The sequence below is a fragment of the Zingiber officinale genome, chromosome 4A (genome assembly GCF_018446385.1).
Source record: "Zingiber officinale cultivar Zhangliang chromosome 4A, Zo_v1.1, whole genome shotgun sequence".
In the NCBI taxonomy this organism is placed as follows: Eukaryota; Viridiplantae; Streptophyta; class Magnoliopsida; order Zingiberales; family Zingiberaceae; genus Zingiber; species Zingiber officinale.
This window is the reverse complement of record NC_055992.1, coordinates 33,544,230-33,566,052: the sequence shown is the minus strand read 5'-3', so window position 1 is coordinate 33,566,052 and position 21,823 is coordinate 33,544,230. Positions and strand designations below refer to the sequence as shown.

The window sequence follows — 21,823 nt, the reverse complement described above, 5'->3', positions numbered from 1 at the left end:
AGAATTGTAATTAATACTTAATTAAATATACATTAACTTCATATTTCTAAATCATGGTTTGTTTATAATACTGCCAACATATAGTTTATTATCAAAGGAAGTTCCTGATTGCTTTGAATTATCTCCTATGTTAATTGAAATAAATTGGGTTGATTATGGTTATGTGATGCTTTCGGTTGCATGATTGCTTTGAATTATCTCCTATGTTAATTGAAATAAATTTGGTTGATTATATTTATGTGATGCTTTCGGTTGCATCATATTTGTTGTTGTCATGATGAAATGAAATTTGATTTTGTTATTTTCATTTTCTCATTTTCTCATTTTCTGATCTTTGATTGGTGATTCTTCCTTGCAACTCATAGAGTTTTTTCTTGATGATCTTGGTAAGCGTCGTTTCATCAAGGAGGCAACATTTGTATTAGCAATGGATGCGAACAATATGTATCAATTTTGTAATATAGTTTTTGCAAGTTTTAGTGTTCATGTCTTGATTTACTTGTATTCATGTATGGTTTTTGAATAATGTATGATTATTAGTGGTGGATGCACTTGGATTTTGAATAATGTATGATTTTCAATTCAGTAACGAAGAGTTGTGAATTAAAATTAAATAATATTGAATGTTAAATGATATTGTTAACTTATAGAGTTTTCTTCTTGAGGTTATTGTTGGATGTTTAGGATTTTATTATTAGGGTTTAAACAAGCTATTGAATATTTTCGTCGCTAAATTTAGCGACTAAAAATTAATACCTATCGTTAAATTTAGCAATGAAAATTTAATTTCGTCACTAAAATGCCTTGACGATCTCAAAATTTGTGATCGATAATTTTGATCGCTAATCACGTTTTTTTCTTATAATGTGCGACCCCCTCAAACTTAAAATTCTGAATCCGCCCCTGCTCTGACAAATCAACAAGTTCTCTTATTCTTTTCTCCTCCTCTTCAATCAGCTTGTTTATGAACTGCTTGTGCTATCTATTAATCAGTTTTGATCCTGACCCACTTTATTCAATGACTCAACCAAAATATTTCTCTCAACAAGTTATTCATTTTTTTATAGGATTAGTATTCAATTTGCTCCTGAACTTTCTCTACATCTTGCTTAGGAAATTACTTAGTAAAGTTTTGTGCAATTTGATCATCAATTTGCTCTACAACATTTGCGAGGGAACCACTTGGTAGATGTTTTCTCTAAAGTTGATGGAATTAATTAATTATTGTTCTTGATGAAGAGAGTTATCCAATCATCCTCTTTAGTTTTCCTACACATGAGGTAATCTGTTTCTATTGACATATTCTTGAAATGGCATGGAGGGTGTATGAATATATGATTCTTATATATTTACACATCCATACCTGCAATACAATAGCAATGATTATAAATTTTGAATGAATGATAGAGATCAATGAAGTTACAGTAAAATATAACAACTTAGAACCCAGAGTTATCCAAATTTTGTCAGTATAGGATTTTGATTTTCCTCAAGGCCCTCTAGCTTGGGTTGTAGTGAGAGAATCACACTAATAACCTCTATTTAAGGGGTGATATAGTCATAAATAATCTTACACAAATTTTATCTACCTGTATTTTTACAATCATCTATAAAATCAATTAGTGGTAATATACTGATAATTTATATATATTGTAATAGAAAAAAAAACACCCAAACAAAAACTTATAAAATAAAAAATTGTCAAAATAGAAAATTAGATTGAGGAGATTGTTGTTTGCTGTTGTCCCTCAACTTTTTCTCTAGTTTTTTTACTTTGAACAATCATGATATTTGAAATGTGGAAGATAGAGTTGGGTGGAACCGACATTCAAATGTAAAGGAATTTCATCTTCATGGTTTTGAAATTCTAGGATCAACACAATATCTTTCTTTGTAAATCTATTCTTTTGATTTTGAAAGATGAAACAACTATCTTAATAGTCCTAATTAATTTTCAAATATATTTTGTATAAGGTCTTTGATGTTTGAATTATTTGGTATGTTTATAACCCAAGAAAATGAGTTTCTACTTATCAACTCTATTTGTCGATCATTTAATTGTATTGATAATATAAAAGACCTAAATTGGTGGACTTTACTTTTCTATTGTATTTTCTTAAGATATGCACGGGAAATGATGCTTTTGTAGTAAGAGCTTCGAAGGTTAAAACACTAGACATCATTTAATTATGTAAAACAAATACTTGATATCTTAAAGAGATATTGTAATCTTAGTTTTGAACAATAATATGACATATGGGTTAATTGAGATGAGGATGTAATTTTGTAGCGACTGTGGATCAATAGCTGCTATAACTACACTTGACTTTGAACCTTGTAGCGACTACAGAGCAATAGCTATTACAACTACACTAGATCCTGAACTTTGTAGCGGCTGCGGATTAATAACTGCTACAAATATACTAGACCCCAAAACTTATAGCAGTTATGGATCAATAATTATTATTATAATAACTATGGATTCATAATTACTAAAACATTGAAGTAGATGTGGACTCTAGCAATAAGGTAATAGATCCTAAACTTTGAATCATTGACAACTTTGGACCTCATCTATTACTATAAACCTTAAAGTAATATAAAATCCTAATTAAGAGCTTGACAATGTTAAAGTCTAGAGTCAACCTTGATAAACCCTAAACTCAACTTAAATTGTAAGCATATCTTTGACAGACGAGTAGATGAGGTGATGACAAGCGATGGAGTTGATTGGCGAAGGCGACTGAGCAAGCAAATTAAAAGTGGAGTTTTGAACCTTGACAAACCAAATCCTAAACCTAAACCCATCCTAAAATGCAAACATACCTCCGACATACAAGTAATTGATGAGACATCAAGCGATGGAGTTGAGCGACGAGGACGGGAGTAAAGGGAAATGGATATAATTCCAAGAAACATAGAGAATCCGAAAAAGTCCGATCTCATTTCTTTTAAAAAGCAATTGATTTCAATCTGCTCAATTGGTTCAGATTAATACTTAAAACCGGTCTATCAAAACTTAAATGGGGTTGGCAATGGATAATAAGAACATCATTTTGATTTTTATACATTTTTAATATAAAATTTTATAAAATCTATTAATAAACTTATTATAGTAAATTGCTTTTCCCATCCCTTGACACCGCACGCCCCCCTCTCTCCTTGTCAAATACCATTTCTCATTTTTTCTTTGTTTTTTAATTTTATTTTTTTTATTAATTGTATTTATTATTTTTTCATCCATATTTATATATTTTTTTATTTTATTTAATTTTTATTTTATTTAATTTTATTTTTTATTTAATTTTATTTTTTATTTTTTAAATTCTATTTAATTTTTATTTAGTTTTATTTTTTTAATTAATTTTGTTCATTATTTTTTCATTAATACTCATATATTTTTTAAATTTTTATTTAATTTTATAAATTTCTTCTCCCACCTCTTTGACACAACCCCCTAACCTTTATACTCCTAACTTCTTTACTTATAAATTTTTTAAAATTTTATTTAATTTTTATTTAGTTTTATTTTTTAATAAATTTTATTTATTATTTTTTTATCAATTTTTTTTATTTTATACTCATATTTTTCCCCCAATTTTATTTAATTTTATTTTTAATCAATTTTGTTTATTATTTTTATCAAATTTTTTTATTTATTTTATTTTATATAATTTTTAACATATTCAAAATCTCTCCTTTCCTTTAAATTACTTTCCTAATTCGATATTTAAATTATCCACATCCAACCCTTAACACATATCAGAACCTCCCCTCCCTTAAAATTACCTCACTCCAATTCTTGACACATAACATATGTCAGAACCTCTCACTATCTTTAAATTACCCACCCTTCAACCGACATATGTTAGAACCTCCTATCCCTTTAAATTATCCACCCTCCAATCCTTAACACATGTCAAAAATACTCATCTCCCTTTAAATTACACCCTTTCCAACCCTTACATATGTCAGAACCTCTTCTCTCTTTAAATTGATTAAAATTTATATTTTTTATATATTTTTGTGCATTTTTTTTATGTATTATTACATGTACTCTTCATTTGAAAAAAAATATATTTATTCGTAAGCTATAAATATGTTTACTATTAATTGTTAATATTTTTATTTGTTTCATGTATATAATTTTTATTTTGATCTATATTTTTATATTTTTAAAATATAGATCCGTTATATTAACAACTTCCCTAGTGTCTAGGCTATGGATATAGAGGGAGATACATGCAGGTACATATGCATCAGACGCATGGTGAGGTAAACCTCAAGTCGTCAATTCCTGATAATCGACCTCTGGTTATTACGTCAGAAATGTCATGCGTTCACCGTTTGTGCTACGTTATTTTTAAAATTTTTATACTTTTAAATTTTTTTACAAATAATAACTCCTAAAATCTACAACTAAATAATAAATAAAAAATTATAAACATATATTAAAAAATAAATTATTCAAAAAGAATAAAATTGATGAAAAAAACTGATTAAAAAAATAAAATCAATAAAAATAAAAAGAAACAAAACTTAAAAAAACGTGAATGTGAGAATAAGGGAGGGTTATAAAGGTAAAAAATTAAATAGGACCGAGAGGTGAGGATATTCGGGAGGTGAGAAAAGCAGCTCTCCTTATTATATCAGGTTTTTTCTAAATAGGCGATTGATTCTGCTATGATCTAGGCTGCTCTCAAAACGGAAAAGAAAAGCGGTTTGTATTTCCTTCTCTTTGCTGCGTGATAGCGGACGACGGGAAGGATGCATCACGTGTTCCATCAGAGTCCTTTTCAAGGCGAAACGGAACGTGTTCTCTTTCCCTTCCCTTCCCGTGTTGGCGTGTTGTATTCAAATATAGCCTCTACGGTGTCTTTTCTGGGATTCAATTCCAAGTTGATGAGATAAAAAGGCGATCGATTGGTGGGTATTACTTGGAACGACTTGGTATTTATTTCCTTCCCACCCAGCCACCCACCCACCACCCAAAGCGCCCAGCATTTCCCCATTTGGTTTCGTTGAACGTCCGACCTAGGGGACAAGCATCCACCACTTCGGATCGTGCCTTCTTCACCAGGTCAGATCTCTCTCGTCTGCTCCTAATCGCTCAATTCGTGGACATCGTTCCTTCTTTTTCCCTATCTACGTCACGAGATTTCAAGTGCTCTCGATCAATGCTTCTTTGCTTCCCCATCGATTAGGTTTTCAGACTGTTACAATTGTAGTAAGCGTATTTCTTCTTTGATTGATTCCGACTCACAAGTTGTGGCTTAAGCTTCGATCTGAATCTTCGCCGAACAAAACTTTGATCTAGTAGTGACGTTTCTTTTGTGTGTTTTTTTTTATCCCAGGATCTGGGGATTCTGCGCGCCAACAATTATTTTCTTCCTATATATTGCCATCTTTACTTCTACAATGGTGGCAACATTGGAGATAGGTCTACGTGCTATATCTGGGGCAGCATCTCCCCAATTTTGTGCTGGTTTTTTTGTCAGCACTCCGCAATTGGCTTTCCCATCCAAAACCCGTAGGAAATACTGGCGAAAGAGTTTTCTGTACAGATCATTATACGCGACATCATGGACACAGAACAATTGCTTGCGGAGTTGTGAGCATGAGAAGGTCAATCACCGTTCCCAGTCTTTCAGTTGTCAGTGCCAGCGAGCAGAAGATACTAGTGGGATCGCCAACAGTGATGCTAAAGGAAGCTGGTACACAAGTCAGATCCCAGGTGACCTAAATGGCCAGAAATTCGCGACCAATGGTTCACCATATAGGTCAAGAGGAAGTGCTGTTGAAGATGAAGCATGGCGTCTTCTACAGGATTCTATGGTGTATTACTGTGGAACCCCTGTGGGAACGATTGCAGCAAAGGATCCATCTGACAGCAGCAGCAATGTCCTAAATTATGATCAGGTTTTCATTCGGGACTTCATACCTTCCGGAATGGCTTTTCTTTTGAAGGGAGAATATGAAATTGTTCGCAATTTTATTCTTCACACGCTTCAGCTGCAGGTATTGCTTTTAGATTCACAAATGAACATGATTTGTCTTTATTATAGCTAGAGACGAAACTTGCACAATACTTGAAAAACCAAAACTTGCTAAAAATTACCTTTGGCCCTTTTTCTTTTCAATTTTTCTTTGTTGTTCCCCTTCATTTTTTCCTTTTCCTGATTTATGATAGGAACAAACTTGATCTCTGATGGTGGACTGAGTTTGTATGTAATCTCATTTCTCCAGATTTATTAACTTTCTACTAATCTGTGAATATAGTTAGCTTGTTCTTTTACTTGAATTTCTTCAAGAAGTTGTGAGTGTATATGCATTCCTTATGGAAGAATATTTTTTCCTTAGATTAGATTTCTCTTTCTTGAGGTTAGTTTTCCTTTGAGTCTTCTTTCAGCCTTTCTTTTTTGCATCTTTCATTAATCATATCAGCAAGATTCTTTATATTTATTTTCAGACCATAAGCTGAATCACAAAAAGAAAGGTGTATATTGTTGAATTCTTGCTTATGTTACCCTTATTTTGCAATTTGTAGAGCTGGGAGAAAACTATGGACTGTCACAGCCCTGGTCAAGGATTGATGCCTGCAAGTTTCAAGGTTAGGACAGTTCCGCTTGATGGTGATGACTCTGCCACTGAAGAGGTTTTGGACCCTGATTTTGGAGAAGCTGCAATAGGACGTGTGGCACCAGTTGATTCAGGTTTATCCTGTTAATATCTTTAATGTTTTATAGGAGGTTTTTTCCTTTGTTTTACATGTTTTTCCCACTGTCTGCTTTTTTATCTAGGGGTTTAGTGAGTTCTTTTGGATCTGATATCTGTGAAGGTGCCAAGTCTTTTGCATAACCATCAACAGTGAAGTGCTCAGCATGCTACTTGTGTTTGCAGGATTATGGTGGATTATTCTCCTGCGTGCTTATGGAAAATGTTCTGGTGATCTCTCTGTGCAGGAAAGAATTGATGTGCAGACAGGAATCAAAATGATTTTAAAGCTTTGTCTAGCTGATGGCTTTGACATGTTCCCAACATTACTAGTAACAGATGGTTCATGTATGATAGATCGACGTATGGGGATCCATGGCCATCCTCTTGAAATTCAGGTATGTTTCCTCTGCTTCAGCTCAACAACTTTGCTATCCAAAAAAATTAGATATGACAATTAAAATTTTTTACCAAAATTTTCAAGTAGAGCTGGTTAGTAGCATTCCTCCAGCAATTTCATGTTTCTTCAAGCAGAGTAAAATGGTCATTACTAATAATGCAACAAAATAAGCAAACAAAGTGGGACACATTCTTAATAATAAACTACATGCCAAATTATTGTTTGACATGTTTGTTTTTAGTACATTCATTCTCATATCAACCAATAAATGATGTACTACTATCTTCCATCTTTGGCTTGTACAGTGCCCTATGTATTGTCTCATATAATTTCAGGTGGATTATGATAGAATGCATAATAGATGTAAATAATGTGGATTTAGCTAAATAGTCATATTTAAGATTTAAACATTCATGGTTTTCTAGTTTCCATGGTTTTTTGATTAGATGTTGCAGTTAAGTCATTTTCAGACAAGAAAAGTGCTTGGTTCGGAAAGAATCTTCCACTGTCTGCATCTGAGTTTGTATCTTCATGTGGTTGGCTGCTTACTTGTTTAACTTTCTTCATAAGCAAGCATTTAGTTGACTTTTTTTCATATTCTACTTAAAATATGAAGTTTAAAAATAATCTTAAGTGAGGTAATATATTTTTTCTTTATACCTCCATGCCAGATTTTAGGCTCTTATTGGTAATTCGCACTTACTAGAAGTTACCTCATTTGGTGACAATGTGGTAAAAGGAAATTGAGAGCCATTCAACTAAATACTTACTCAAGAAATTCAACAAACATTATATTATATATTTTTCTACATAATACAATGAAACTCTAGAGGACAAAACACTATATGGATAGAATAAAAGAATACAACGAAAAAAAGCAAGCTAGTAATCAAGTAGGTTGAAGCATGTTTTGGTATCTTTGCCTCCAAAAATTGTAGACTAAAGAAAAACATAAAGGAAGCACAAATTTGCTAAGTGGATAAATAGGAAAGATGGGCAAAATTTAATCTTGGTTAAGAGGTAAAAAAATTAGACAACTCACAATTTTATATTACAACTTTAAACTCCCCTTTGAGGCCTTAGTTGTTATATATATATATAATATTTTTTTTATTTCATTTCTTCCAATTATTTATAACATTTAGAGTCACCATTGTTACTCTAAATTATCTTTTTTTACTTATTACAATTTAATATAGTTTTAATAATTATCATTTAGTCACCAATTATAAATATATTACCAATAATACATCTTTAGTAAAGCGATATTAATAAATGCACCAAGAAGTGAATCATTGTAGCTAGCATTCTTAGAGTGTAATAATGCCATCTCATGTACTAGCTAAAGCTCTCAACTGTGATATACACAAATCTCGCATCCTCACATAAATAAATACTGGCATCGGGCGATCCCTCCCTCACTACCACATCCTCTAGTGGATGGTTAGGTACTTATACCGTACAAGGTTAGACTCAACTTTCACTTTTTAGTATTTCTTTTCTTTATTTAAATTTATTATTGTATCATTTCAAATCTTTACATCATAATTATTTTACTTTGTGTTCACATCTTATCGGTTAGTCTAAATTGCTAACCTAAATCAATTGTATTTTACTATATGTTATGCTAATTTCTCATATATTAGCATGTGATCTCCACACATGAAGTATACATCATAAAGGTAAGGTATCAATAAGTATCATGAAAAATAAAGCAGTTCTAATTAAGATATCAATTGAAGATTAAATCAGAGCATCTATTTTTTTTTTTAAACATCCCTTCATATGTTAATTCCTATGTGAGACCCTCATATAATAATGAAAGGGTATCAATTATTTAATCCCCAATAATTTACTTTATTTAAAACCCATTTTGCTATTTTAATTTTCATTTTCATCCCCCTTTTCAAAAACAATTGTAGGAGCATACATATACTTTATTTTATCTATTTATTCATGCGCAAAAAAAAAAAATACGAGACAAAGGATAGCCCACCTCTATTTACAACAAAAGCTCCAAGTAAATTTACTATAATTTGAAGTTGTTGAATCAAATCATAATCTCAATATAATTTAAAATTTTTAAATGAGATGCATATTATTGTCGAGCAATAATTTATTTTTTCTCAAATCTAACTTGGTTACGTCAACCTAAATCAGTAATATAATGAAATAAAATATTCACCTGACACTTTCTCCTCATTCCAGGAAACAAGATAGGCGAACCTAAATAGATACTATAATTAATCCAAAATAATTAATCATTTTACTGATATCAACATAATTATTTATCAAATTTTACATTTAATTGGCCAACATATGAACAATAACCTCTTTCAACGAGGATACCCAGAGGTTCAAAAAATGAGGAAGGTCAAATAGGTGTCCGTGGCTTCTCTTGGCTTGGGTGGCAAACCACAATAAAGAGTTGGCAAAAGGCGACTACGCTCACCCCTCGCGACGCCGTCAACTTGTCCCAGGACAACACGGAGGAAGTAAATCACGGGTGACTACTAGCCCTTGGAATAGTGACTGGCATATGGGAGAGACATTTACCTCGGCTATGTCGAGATTTGAACCCAGACCTCAAGTTGGCAGCACTTCATACGCTAGTCAGATCGTCCCAAGGGGATGGCAAACCACAATAAAGAGAGACAGTGAGAGGGGGAGAGAGAGAAGGATTGGTGGCTCTCCCCTTTGGCTCAATGATAGTCAATGGCCGTTTATGGGCATAGAAAACAAAGGAGAGAAAAGAGAGGGAACAGAGGATAATCCTCTTGCGTTGTCGATGATGACCTCTCCTATCTTTGACAGTTAGCAATGCTTGCTGCTATGCCCATATGGAAGAAAAGGAAGAAAAAGGGAGAAAGGAATCAGAAAGGGACGGGAAGAGAGAGGATGTCGATGTCTATCGCCGACACTTGTGCGTGGTGGAGGCATGATGATGGAGCATCGCTAGTGCGATGACATCATAGGAGCAACAAGAGGAGAGAGAGATTACTAGTTTGGGGAAACAAGGTGGTGTATGCGGGGGAGAAGAGAGCGATGATTGGTGGATGAGATTCTAGCTCGGTGTTGGAAGAAGAAGAGAGGAAGAAGAATAGGAGGGAAGAGGAGGTGTTGATTGGGGAAACCAATGCCTCGAGGGAGGTTAGCTAGTGGCATGAGATGTAGGGAAGAAACTATGCGTGGAAAAAATGTGAGATAGAGAAAAGGGAAGGGAAAAAATTATCCCCAACTAAAACAATTATCTAATTTCTACTAAAATTTGACCTCACCTAAAATTGATTAAAACAAATCCAAATCAACCCTATTTGAACCCATGCAATTCTAATTACCAAGCCTACCTAATGGGTTCAATTCGAGCCCAATTCAACCTTAATGTCCAAATTTAGTTTTATTATTGTTTAGTTCAATTTATTTTTACCATTTAAAAATTTTAGAATAAATAAATTTTGAGATGTGAAAAATTATATATATAGAATTGGGTATTTAACATCTACCATGATAGCTTATGCAGACTCACATGCAAATTTAAACCCTTCAATTTGTCAACAATCATATATCTAAACTTGGCCCTCCCCTCTGCCTCTCTCCTTCATTATATGTATGTGGCTCAAGTGGTCTTGTTCAAGTCATTCTTTGTTGGCTCTTTGATTTTACTTCTTAGAACCATTTGGGTATGTATTTATTTCACTAACATCTACATAAACAATCATAAGGGATTGTGTGAGCTGTCGCAAGAATAGATGACATTAGGAACCAACTCTATGAGAGAAAAGCATCAAGCATAATAAAAAACATTAGTGATTGATGTTTGTTATTTTTGGATGTCCATTTTAAATGTATGAATGCATATAGTTTTGAATGCCTTCTTTTATTATTTTCTCAATGCTAAATACCATTTGTTTAATGTAAATTGCTAGTATGTGAGCAAGATAGCGCATTTGACTCGTAGGTTTACTCTCACTTGGTGTAGTATTTACCATTATCTTAGGGCAATTGCCATTTACTTTGTTAGATGTTTAAAGCTTTTTGGCTATGTAAAGTTTGTGTACCATGTTGCAAGCATTGTGACTAATTGAACTCATAAATGTATATGATGTCTAACTCATGGTTTGAAATCTCATACCGTTTCAAGTAACATGGTCAAAATGTACTGTTTTGATAAATTACTGAAACTCAAAACTAAGATTCAAAATCTTGAGTTGTGTTGGAGTTTCGATCTTTAACTAGAATGATGTTATTTTAGTAACGTGTTGATGTTTTGATGCATGGCGGTTGTAATGGATTGGAGGTTGAAGGAGGAAGAAATTGAAATATAGGAAGGAGACATTATACCATGCCAGACGAAACGGTCGAAACATATCATTTTGGTAAATTACCAAAATTCGATACCTCTCAACACTCGACATAGACAATGTCTTCTTCCTCTACTTCCTATCCTTCTTCAACCTCCAATCTATCACTGACACCATACATCAGAGTGTCAAACACGATATCAAAATATCATTTAAGACTAAAACTACGGCATGACTTGAGGTTTTGAACCTTGGTGTCGAGTGGTATCGAGTTTCGATAATTTACCGGAATGATATATTTCGACCGTTTTGCCTAACATGATATGAGATTTTAGACCATGCTCAAAACCACTCGGTATGGTTAATTTATGTCGTGTTGTGTAGATTATATCGATGAATATCGTGTCATACTAACATTCAGCATTCTTTGACATGCTATATTTATTATTATTTTGAGTTTTTGCTATGTGATACTATGTTAACATTGTATGAGTCCATATAAGAGTCAGGAATATACATCCATTCTCTTCCTATTCTTCTTTTTCATGTTTTTTTAGATAATGAAGATTATGGGACTGCTATCACATAACCTTGCATTTTTGAGTTCTTCTAGGTTTACTTATGTGTTTGATGATAATTTTCACACAAGTTATATAGAAAACCAAAAAATTTAAACCTGTACGTCAATTAATATTTGCAATATTTAATTAACGAGCCCCTTTACAAAAAATTAGGCTACAACTCTAAATTAACTCAGATTGACATTAAATTACAAAAATTAGGCTGTGAGTAGAGTTTAGTTTCTACTTCTTCCATGAGTTTGCAAATGCAAAATTGAGTTAGAAAACCATATAAAATTAAATGATAAAACTAAAATCAATTAAAGCCAAAATAAGAAAAACCCCAAAAGCTATATACAAATAAAACATAATAGAAATGGGATTTATAATTGAATGCACTCTAAGACCTAAAGTCCATTCATAAAATATACCACACTGAATCATACATGATGCAAAAATGAACTTGGACAAAAACTTGATCCCTCCCTGTTAGACCAACCACATTTTGAACATTGCAGAAAATTGGTCTCTTCTTTTAATCTCTATTTTCTTAAAGAGTTTGCCATGTCTCATCTCCTCTTAGCATGATAGCAAGGTGGATTATCCCCCTTCTCAAACCATCATGCCTAGGTAAAATCTCTTATTCTATAGCACTATAAGGCATCTAAGTTGTAAGACCAGAACCCATGATATAGAAAATTGGATCAAGTCAAAGGGCTTTGTGAGCCTCAGGTTGTGAAGGTGTTAAAATTTCTAGAATACAGGATGACAAAATCAATAGAAACACAACACTTATTAGAAATACTTCATTTAAGTTGAAGTTCTGATTCTAGCTCAAGAACGTGAAATTTGAGCATCCAGGGCCTAGAGTTGGTCATAATAGTTTAAAGCCAACAAGACCAAGTCAGATATACACCTGCAAGACATGAGTAGGGATTGAATTAAAAAAAAGGAAAATTATTAATAATTTGAATACAGTAAATAGAAAAATATTCTTACTTGTATGTTGTAGCTGAACTCCCCAGGTTTCATTGAATACAGATAAGCCTTTATTATAACTAAAAAGGTAAAGAATCCATAAACTAGAGCTCTGTCAAGACCACAACTGAAGGAAACTGAGAAGTGTTTAAGAAGTAGGTTACAGAGTCAAAAGGTGACTACTGGCTAACCCACTGCCGTGAGCATTAGTGTGAGAGAAGGGAGGTCACTGGTAAAGGAAAGCAGATGAGAAATAGGAATATAAAAAGTATTATTAAGTTTCAAACCTCCCGTATAATCTGTGTTGTTTGATCCCATAACAATGAAAGGACTCCATATCAATGCCCCACATCATTGCTTCTAGTCAACTCGTATAATGAATGCTTTGGATCTATAGTCTTGCATGCAGGCAATCTTAATTTGACATATCAGATTAATTGACTTATACCATCCTAGTTTATTTTAATCTTCGTTGCTGATTTCAGAAGCCTTTACATATTATTAGTCAGATGCCTAGGTGATCAAGGATAAGCTCAACTAGACAGTTAGGATCTTTGTTCATCCTGACCGTTGGGCCTCTATATCAGAGTTCTTTTTCTAAAGTGTGAATGGTTTGACCTCTAAAGTAGTTTAAGATAAATAATTAAAGAATTTAAAATTAACTAAAATAGAAATAAATATAATAGAAATATTTAAGTATCATGAAAACAATTTAAAATATTATAATAATATTTTATGAAATCAAAACAGGGTTAAATAAAACATGATCTATGGCCTAAATATGCATTTTACAATCAAAGAGATGAAATAGGAAATGATACTCTAAAATTTTAAATTATGTAACAATAATGAAATTTATGACAAATTAACATTTATTGAATTTGTAAAAGAGTTTTAAAAATGGTTTAATCCACTTATTTCTATCTTGGTACCTTTATGCTTAAGGTTTTTGTTTTGAGCTAGGTTTCAGTCCCAGGCTAGTAAGAGATGTGTTGGTGGTGTGCCAAGGTGGTGCTGACCACATGCTGAAATGAAATGGTGTCAGCTGATACATAGAGAATAATGAGGGGAAAATCGTCATTGAAGAAAGGTAATCACCATTCAGTCAGTTGATTTTGAACCCTATCTGAGATTGTTGCCGATGTGAGGTGATTTTGAACCCGGATGGCATGCTTTCTACACTTTCCTGTGGCCTAGGGTTTGAAATCAAGTTTTTCTGCAAGATAGGGTTATAAATTGTAACAAGAGGGGCCGGGAAGGGGGGAGGAAGTTAGAGGAAACTTACTTTGATATTTGCTGGAGCCGTCACTGCCTATAGCATTGATGAGATTGCTTCCAGAAGACTATTGAAGGTTCTTATGTGCTAGTGTCTAAGCCCTTGCCCATGAGAATGTGACATCTTGCCTATATCCGGCGAGATTCTTTGAGATTTAAGCATTTGTTAGACTCCAAATTTCTAGCTCTAGACTCAACACTAACTTGATTAAATTTGACTAAGGACCATGATTCAAAAAATAATTCTGTGCTGGGTGACACTGTCAAAACCTTTCATTTGTTAGTCAATCAATATGCGAAATGCACAAGAAATTTGGTAGAACTCTGATGGTTGAAATGCTAAGGTAGAACAACTCCAGACCTAGCAAAGCATGAGTCTCCCTCTGAATAGCTTTGTAGAAGGATGGATTTTGAAGCTCCTTCAGACCTCGAGAACAAGAGACTAACATCAGTCTCCATTAGAGCAAATTGTCAAAAATTAGAGTGGAGGAATCTTCTTCCTCCACCTTCATAGAGAGTAGCAAGAGGTAGGGTCATCCCTGCAGCTCCTACAGCTTTAGTCTTTTTTCTTTGGCTTCATCAAGGTTTCCTCCATCTCCTTTAGGTAAGGCTCCTGTCTTCTTTTGATTCTCCTGGCCTTGAAGTTTCCTCCAGTTCCTCTAGCAAAGGTTCTTAAGGGAGAATGACTGTAGACCTAGTGAGACAAGTAACTCTAAGGAGGATGGATTTAGAAGCTCTTCCAGGCCCAGAAAACAAGATACATTAGCTTCAGGCTCTGTTAGAACTAGTTGCCAAGATCTAGAATGTCTAAATCTTCTTCCTCTTGCTTCTTCAAGACCTAGCGAGTAGCAGAGCCATCTTTCTTCCTACAGCTTAGTCTTCTACCTCTCGCCTTGTTTAGGTTTCTTCCATATCCTTATCTTTCTTCTTACGCTAAGAGAGAATGACTCCATATTTAGCGATTAAATATTTTTGGCAATTTGATTTCCTAAAGATCCAAGGCCTACAAGTTGCTTGGTCAAGCATAAGTCTTGTATTGGACCTTTTTGAGTTGTTCAGTATAAACCTTTCGTTAAGTTCACTTCTCAGAATACTGAACCTATGAATAATTTTTTAATCCCATGGTGCAATATTTGGAAACTGGCAATCTTACTGGACTATGCACTTCTCGATTTAGTTAATTGTACTGCTTTTTTAAAGTGATATGAATACAGGGATGAATCGAGATCAAGTTGGGACTGGATTTTTTAAATTTTACTCAAGAATGAATTATTTAGGTTTATATGTTGTAGAACATTATGTGACCGTAAAGTACCTCTTAAACTTAAAGGTAAGTTCTATAAAACCGCAGTTAGACCTGCTATGCTATATGGAGCTAAATGTTGGGCTATGACTCGAGCACACGAGCAGAAGATGAGAGTTGCAGAGATGAGGATGTTAAGGTGGATGTGTGGACATACGAAGATGGACAAAATAAGAAATGAGAGCATTAGAGAGAAAGTCGGAGTTGCATCTATTGAGGGAAAACTCCGAGAGACACGTTTAAGATGGTACGGACATGTACTTAGACGACCAATAAATGCTCCAGTTAGGCGATGTGAAACTATGATAAATATGCATATCAAACGAGGAAGAGGAAGACAAAAAAAGACTTGGTTAGCAACAATAAAACAAGATAAAATTTATTTAAATATAGATGATGATATAATAGGAGATAGAGCTCAATGGCGTAAAAGGATTCATACAGCCGACCCCACCTAGTGGGAAAAGGCTTGGATGTTGTTGTTGTTGTATATGTTGTAGAACATGTAGTTGACTATTGATCTCTCTTTTTTTTTTTTTTTTGGCGTAACGAAACTATGTGAATTGTTTGATATATTCCATTTTACTGAGGCCTACAATTTCCAGGCACTGTTCTATTCAGCTCTTTTATGTGCTCGTGAGATGCTTGCACCAGAGGATGGATCAGCAGACTTAATTCGAGCATTAAACAATAGGCTAATAGCATTGTCATTTCACATTAGGGAGTATTATTGGGTAGACAAAAGAAAACTCAATGAGATCTACCGATATAAAACAGAAGAATATTCATATGATGCAGTGAACAAATTCAACATCTATCCTGATCAAATTTCTCCATGGCTAGTAGAATGGATGCCTGATAAAGGAGGATATTTTATTGGAAATTTGCAGCCTGCTCATATGGACTTCAGATTCTTTTCTCTGGGAAACTTGTGGTCTATAGTAAGCAGCCTCACAACAACTCATCAAGCACATGCAATTTTGGATCTTGTTGAAGCTAAATGGTCTGATTTAGTGGCAAATATGCCATTTAAGATATGCTACCCTGCTCTTGATGGTCAGGAATGGCGCATTATCACTGGAAGTGATCCCAAAAACACGTAAGATCTTTCATCAGTTACCATAAAATTTCTAGTCATATCTCATGTTTTTATTTTAAATATTTAAATGTATTTTATGCAGGCCTTGGTCATACCATAATGGAGGTTCATGGCCGACATTGCTCTGGCAGGTAAGAAATTTTGCCTACTGTTTTCTTCTAGTTGCATGTGTTTTTATCATCATCATAAGATCTCACTTGTGCTTTTGGCATATCAAATATGGACTTCTAGTTTGACCATGATGGATGTGTTAGATTGGAAATAGTACATATGATCAGAAGAGTTATACACTTTATGGCTAGAGTGATGTAATTGTTGGGCGAATGCCCCTCTAATGATGCTATGTTTGGTCCATCAAATGAAATTGATAGTGAATGAAATAGACTTTCTTGATTTGGCTCATGGAATGGAATAAAATGGATCATTTTCATTTGAATTGCCAGATCATTACAAGTAATGAGCAAGGAATAATTCTCCTCAATGGTAAAGATATCCCTTTCAAGTTGTAGATGATGGTTCACTTGTGCCTCTGGTTCTCTTTGTTAGATGATGGTTCTCTCAGTTCAACTTTTGCCCACTCGCTTTACTTGGGTTGCCAAATCCTTTTGCCTATTTTTTTTGTTCAAGATACTTTTTGTTTTTGGAGAATTGATCAAAATAAGAAGAGATCCTTTGGAGAATGAAATAAAGTGGGAATAGGTATTTGTTGGAAGGAGAATATCTAAGAAGAATGATTAGTGAATAATTTTACCCTTGAGAGTTCATAAGAATTCCTATGAACCAAAACTACCATAAGATTTGGACTATAAACCATCAAAAGAAAGAATGTGGGTTTTGACTACAAATTTAACTAATTTTAAAGTGATCTATAAATTCCTTTTCAACATTTTCATTTTCAATCAACTTCAAAAATGAATACCTCTATATCCATTAATCACTAATTTTTCAAGAAAAAGAGTGTCTTGAGTTTGAAAAGAGTAGTTACTTTTTTTTATTTTGTTGTAGGTGGAGTTTTATGTTTTTCTTGATTCTTTTAAATATCTTTTTAAATATATATTTTTTCAAACAAAAAAGACATGCTTGTTCCCCTCGACTTCTTTATCCATTGACAACCTATTATTAGCACATGACAGTTCACAATGTTACCCTATTCTGTACATTGCTGACTATAAGAATTTTGGTTCACACATAAGTTCGACTCAATTTAACAGGTTGCATGTTGATGTTATGATCATTTTGTTTTATCCTTTTTTTTATTATGCAGCTCACGGTTGCATGCATCAAGATGGACCGGCCTGAAATTGCTGCAAGAGCCATTGAGGTTGCAGAGAAGCGCTTAGCATTAGACAAGTGGCCTGAATATTATGATACCAAGCAAGCACGTTTCATTGGCAAACAAGCTCGACTCTACCAAACTTGGTCCATCGCAGGTTTCTTGGTGGCAAAGCTGCTTTTGGAAAAACCAGATGCTGCCAGAAATATTTGGAACGACGAGGATGCAGAGATTGTCAATGCATTGAATATTTTCCCAAGGGGGAAACGGGGTAGGAAAGCGTTGAAGAAAACATACATAATTTGAGATGCACTTGATTCCTTTTTAATTTGGAAGATGGCAGAATATTTTACTGCAGAATCTCTTCAGGCTATGATGAACAAAGGAGGCATACATTTCTGTATTGCTTTGGTGCATCACAGTTTTATAAATGTGTACATAATAATTCCTGGACGTCATCTTGTTATTTCCCCCATCCAGTTTTTGGAGGGATATTGTAATAGATTAGTATGTAGCTGATGCTGTTGAGGGCTCTTTCAGCTCCAAATTGGAAGTGGAATAACGTGGAATCTTTGGATCCTGAAACAGAACAAGACAAAAGAGTGGTGTGGAATGTGCCTGACCTATGATTTTGGTTGAATTGTATAGGAATTAAAATCCGGTTGTAGTCATGATTTTAGGCAACACTTTGTCACGTACTTACGCTGTTTAATAATGTGTTTTACACATGAGCTTGGTAACATAATCAACATATGAGTTAAAGTGAACTTCTATACGCACCTTCTACCGACTCTGTTTTTTGTTGCATGTTGTTGACTCAGATTAAGTGTCTCCGTGAGGATGCATCTCGATTGTTCTTGCATCCTTACCTAATAATAATAATAATAATATAAGGTGGGTCCTTATAGTTTCATCATGTTGGTGAGGTTTTGCTTGATGATAGAATCCAATGAGGGAGTAGAATTTGTTCCTTGGGCTTCTTGGAAGTGGGCTGGAGATCTTGGGGCAGGACTTTGGATCTCATGTCTTGTTGTAGAAACATTTACATATTGTTTCTAGGTTGTATATTGTCGTGACTTGGCTAAGGATGCTATGGAAGATAGAGTGGAACTTGTCAATTATTTTGTGGCACATCTCTCAGCCTTCCTTCGGTAACGTTGAAGTAGAGTTGAATGTTACACTATAAAAGAGAATTGAAAGAATTTTATCATCATCATCATCATCCCAGAATGAATGAGCTTCTGCTTCATTAGGATTAGCTCATGCTGATTTGAACATGATTTGTTCATCTTATAGAAAAAAAAAATCATTTATCAATGTCCACATTATGAAAAGATAAGGGTGGATTTAGTTTGTAATTTCAATTGACGAACTCATTGAACGAATAATTTTCACGGCATTAGACAAAGAAATGTCTAACGGACAACCAAATGAGAAAAAGGCCTATCAAAGATTGTAATTTGACAAAAAGTAGGGATGATGATAACCCAGAAATGCTAAAAATAGCATTATTGCTTAGGGTTGTAAATGAATTGAATCTTGGTGAATAAATTATATGATTGAACTTGACGATAGAGGGGTGAATAACGTAATGAATTTTATGAGTTAATATTTTTAAAAATTAAAATAATTAAATAAACAAAGTAATACAGTAGAAGTAATTTAAAAGTTAGCTTAGCAAAAGTTTTATTTAAGTGATACAAAATAATGTAAGCATGCAAAAGATTGAATCAACTATTGAGCATGCAAGACTTGTTTAACAGTTTATCAATCAAAATAGAGATAGACACCCATAACAATTTTAAAATATGATTTATATTTCTAATTTTTACTTTCCTGAAAGCTTTTAGAGATTAAGAAATCTTACAAAAAAATAATCTAAAAATAAACACACAAAACACACAAGTATGACAACGCAAGAAAAATGAAAAATTATATGTTAGGTGTTGTTGATTGGAATTGAAGCACGACGTTACAGTGTGTCGTTGTTGTAGCACATAAAACACAAGAGAACAAGGAGCACAAGAAGAGTAACACCAAGATGGAAAAGGATGATCTGAAAGCTCTGCCTTAAGGTTCTTTATATAACACTCCTTCCGTTGCTTACATGGCAAGCTAGGTCGATTAGAGCCTCCTCGGTGTAAGCTATTGACGTGACTATAACGCCTATCTGATAGATAATGTCGTCTACATTCTCTGGTGTCCTGGAGGCCCTCTGGTCGCTTGGAGGATGGCCAAATATGATCTTGACTTCCTCGCTCGGATCACTAGATAACATCTTCTACCGGTCGCCTGAAAGCTGCTCTAGTCACTCGTATGATCTAGTCGTCCTAACCTAGCTACGGTCGTCTAGACCCTCTAACTTCGTTCGTCGAGAGTTATCACCATTCAGTCGTTCGGACTCCTTCTAGTCATCTAGAACCATCAAATATTGCTTCTCTACAATTGTTGCACCTAATGAGTATGATAGAATATTCTAAGTTACTCATATTTACATGGCTAGATGTTCAACTCCCAACTAACCCATCTATTGTGAGTTACCAAACTTCAGCTTTCAACCGACTCCACTTGAACTTATTTGTCAAGCCTAACTTCCAGCTGACTTGATTTGGATTTATTTGACAAGCTTTTAGCTCTCAGTTGATTTCGGACTTGATCTACCTAGTTTCCAACTAGGACTTTCTTGCTTGGTTCTCAACCAAGACTTAGCTCTTGCTTGATTCCCAATTAGGACTTTAGTTATCTAGCTCTACTAGGACTTTGTCACTGCCTGATTCCCAAACAAGACTTTAGTTGCCTAGCTCCACTAGGCTTTTGTCACTACCTAATTTTCAAGCAAAACTTCAGTTGCCTGGCTCCACTAAGACTTAGCCACTGCCTGGTTCCTAACCAAAACTTCACAATCTATCAAGTAATCTGCTTCTGCACACTTGACACAAACTTGCTAGATCTCAACAAACATAACTTTAACCTTAGTCATACATCAAAGCTTCAGATTGAATGTTGTACTCCCAACACCAACACAAATTTGGTAAGATTTTGTTTATGTTGTTCAATACATATAAAATCAATTAAATGAACAAACTTGAATAATTCTTTAAACTAAATGAACAAGCTTAAACATATATGTATTCATCTTATTAATGTTTGTGAACAAAGTTCGTGAATAACATTCATGAACAATTTTCATGAATAGTACTTGTGAATAACGTTCGTGAACGACATTTGTGAACCATATTCGTCAATAAAACTCTATCAACATGTTAAATAGATAAAGAAAGTTTTAAAATGGTCAAATAAGTTTGTATTATCAAACTCAATAATCAACCAAACAAATTTAAAATGTCAAACAATCAAACAAACTTGAATTGAGAACTTGATAACATCTAAATGAATTAAGTTCAAGCCAAGCTTAAACCAAGCTCATAAAAAGAAACCAATCCAAACCAAGTTTGAATAATCATTTCAACAACTTGGTTTTGTTGGTGCAACCTTAGATCAAGGTTGACCTGGTTGACCAGACTCGAGTTGACTTGACTCGAGTTGTGTTTTGATGTTTGACGAGTTATGTTTGACAATGTTTGACGTGAACAGAAAAGTTGTATCTTGATGTTTTACAAGGATACAAGCTTGGGAGATTGTGGGTGCAACCCGTGGTCAAGGTTGACCTGGTTGACCCGAGGTGAGTTGACCTGACTCGGAAAAGTCCAAGCAGGGAGCTTGGCATGGGAAAAGTCCAAACAGGGAGTTTGGCATGGTGAAAAGTCCAAGCAGGGAGTTTGGCATGGTGAAAAGTCCAAGCAGGGAGCTTGGCACGGGAAAAGTCCAAGTATGGAGACTTGGCACGGAGAAGTCCAAGTATGGAAGCTTGGCACATGGGAAGTCGGAGAGGGAGACTTGGCACTGGGGTCAGAGAGGGC

The 21,823-nt window shown here is 34.2% G+C and overlaps 1 protein-coding gene across 2 annotated transcripts; it reads left to right on the top strand.

Annotated features, from left to right (window-relative positions):
• The first annotated feature begins 4,706 nt into the window (after positions 1-4,706).
• On the top strand, positions 4,707-18,488 carry LOC121969792 (neutral/alkaline invertase 3, chloroplastic-like). Of its 2 annotated transcripts, none has more exons than XM_042520040.1 (7): positions 4,707-5,080; positions 5,355-6,018; positions 6,548-6,713; positions 6,901-7,112; positions 16,137-16,630; positions 16,713-16,761; positions 17,895-18,488. In XM_042520040.1, the coding sequence occupies exons 2-7, from the start codon at positions 5,419-5,421 to the stop codon at positions 18,207-18,209; spliced, it is 1,836 nt and encodes a 611-aa protein (XP_042375974.1). In that variant the 5' UTR covers positions 4,707-5,080; positions 5,355-5,418; the 3' UTR covers positions 18,210-18,488. The 2 variants fall into 2 exon arrangements, with proteins under 2 accessions (XP_042375974.1, XP_042375976.1); XM_042520042.1 differs by lacking the exon at positions 4,707-5,080 and adding an exon at positions 5,087-5,227.
• The last annotated feature ends 3,335 nt before the right edge of the window (positions 18,489-21,823 follow it).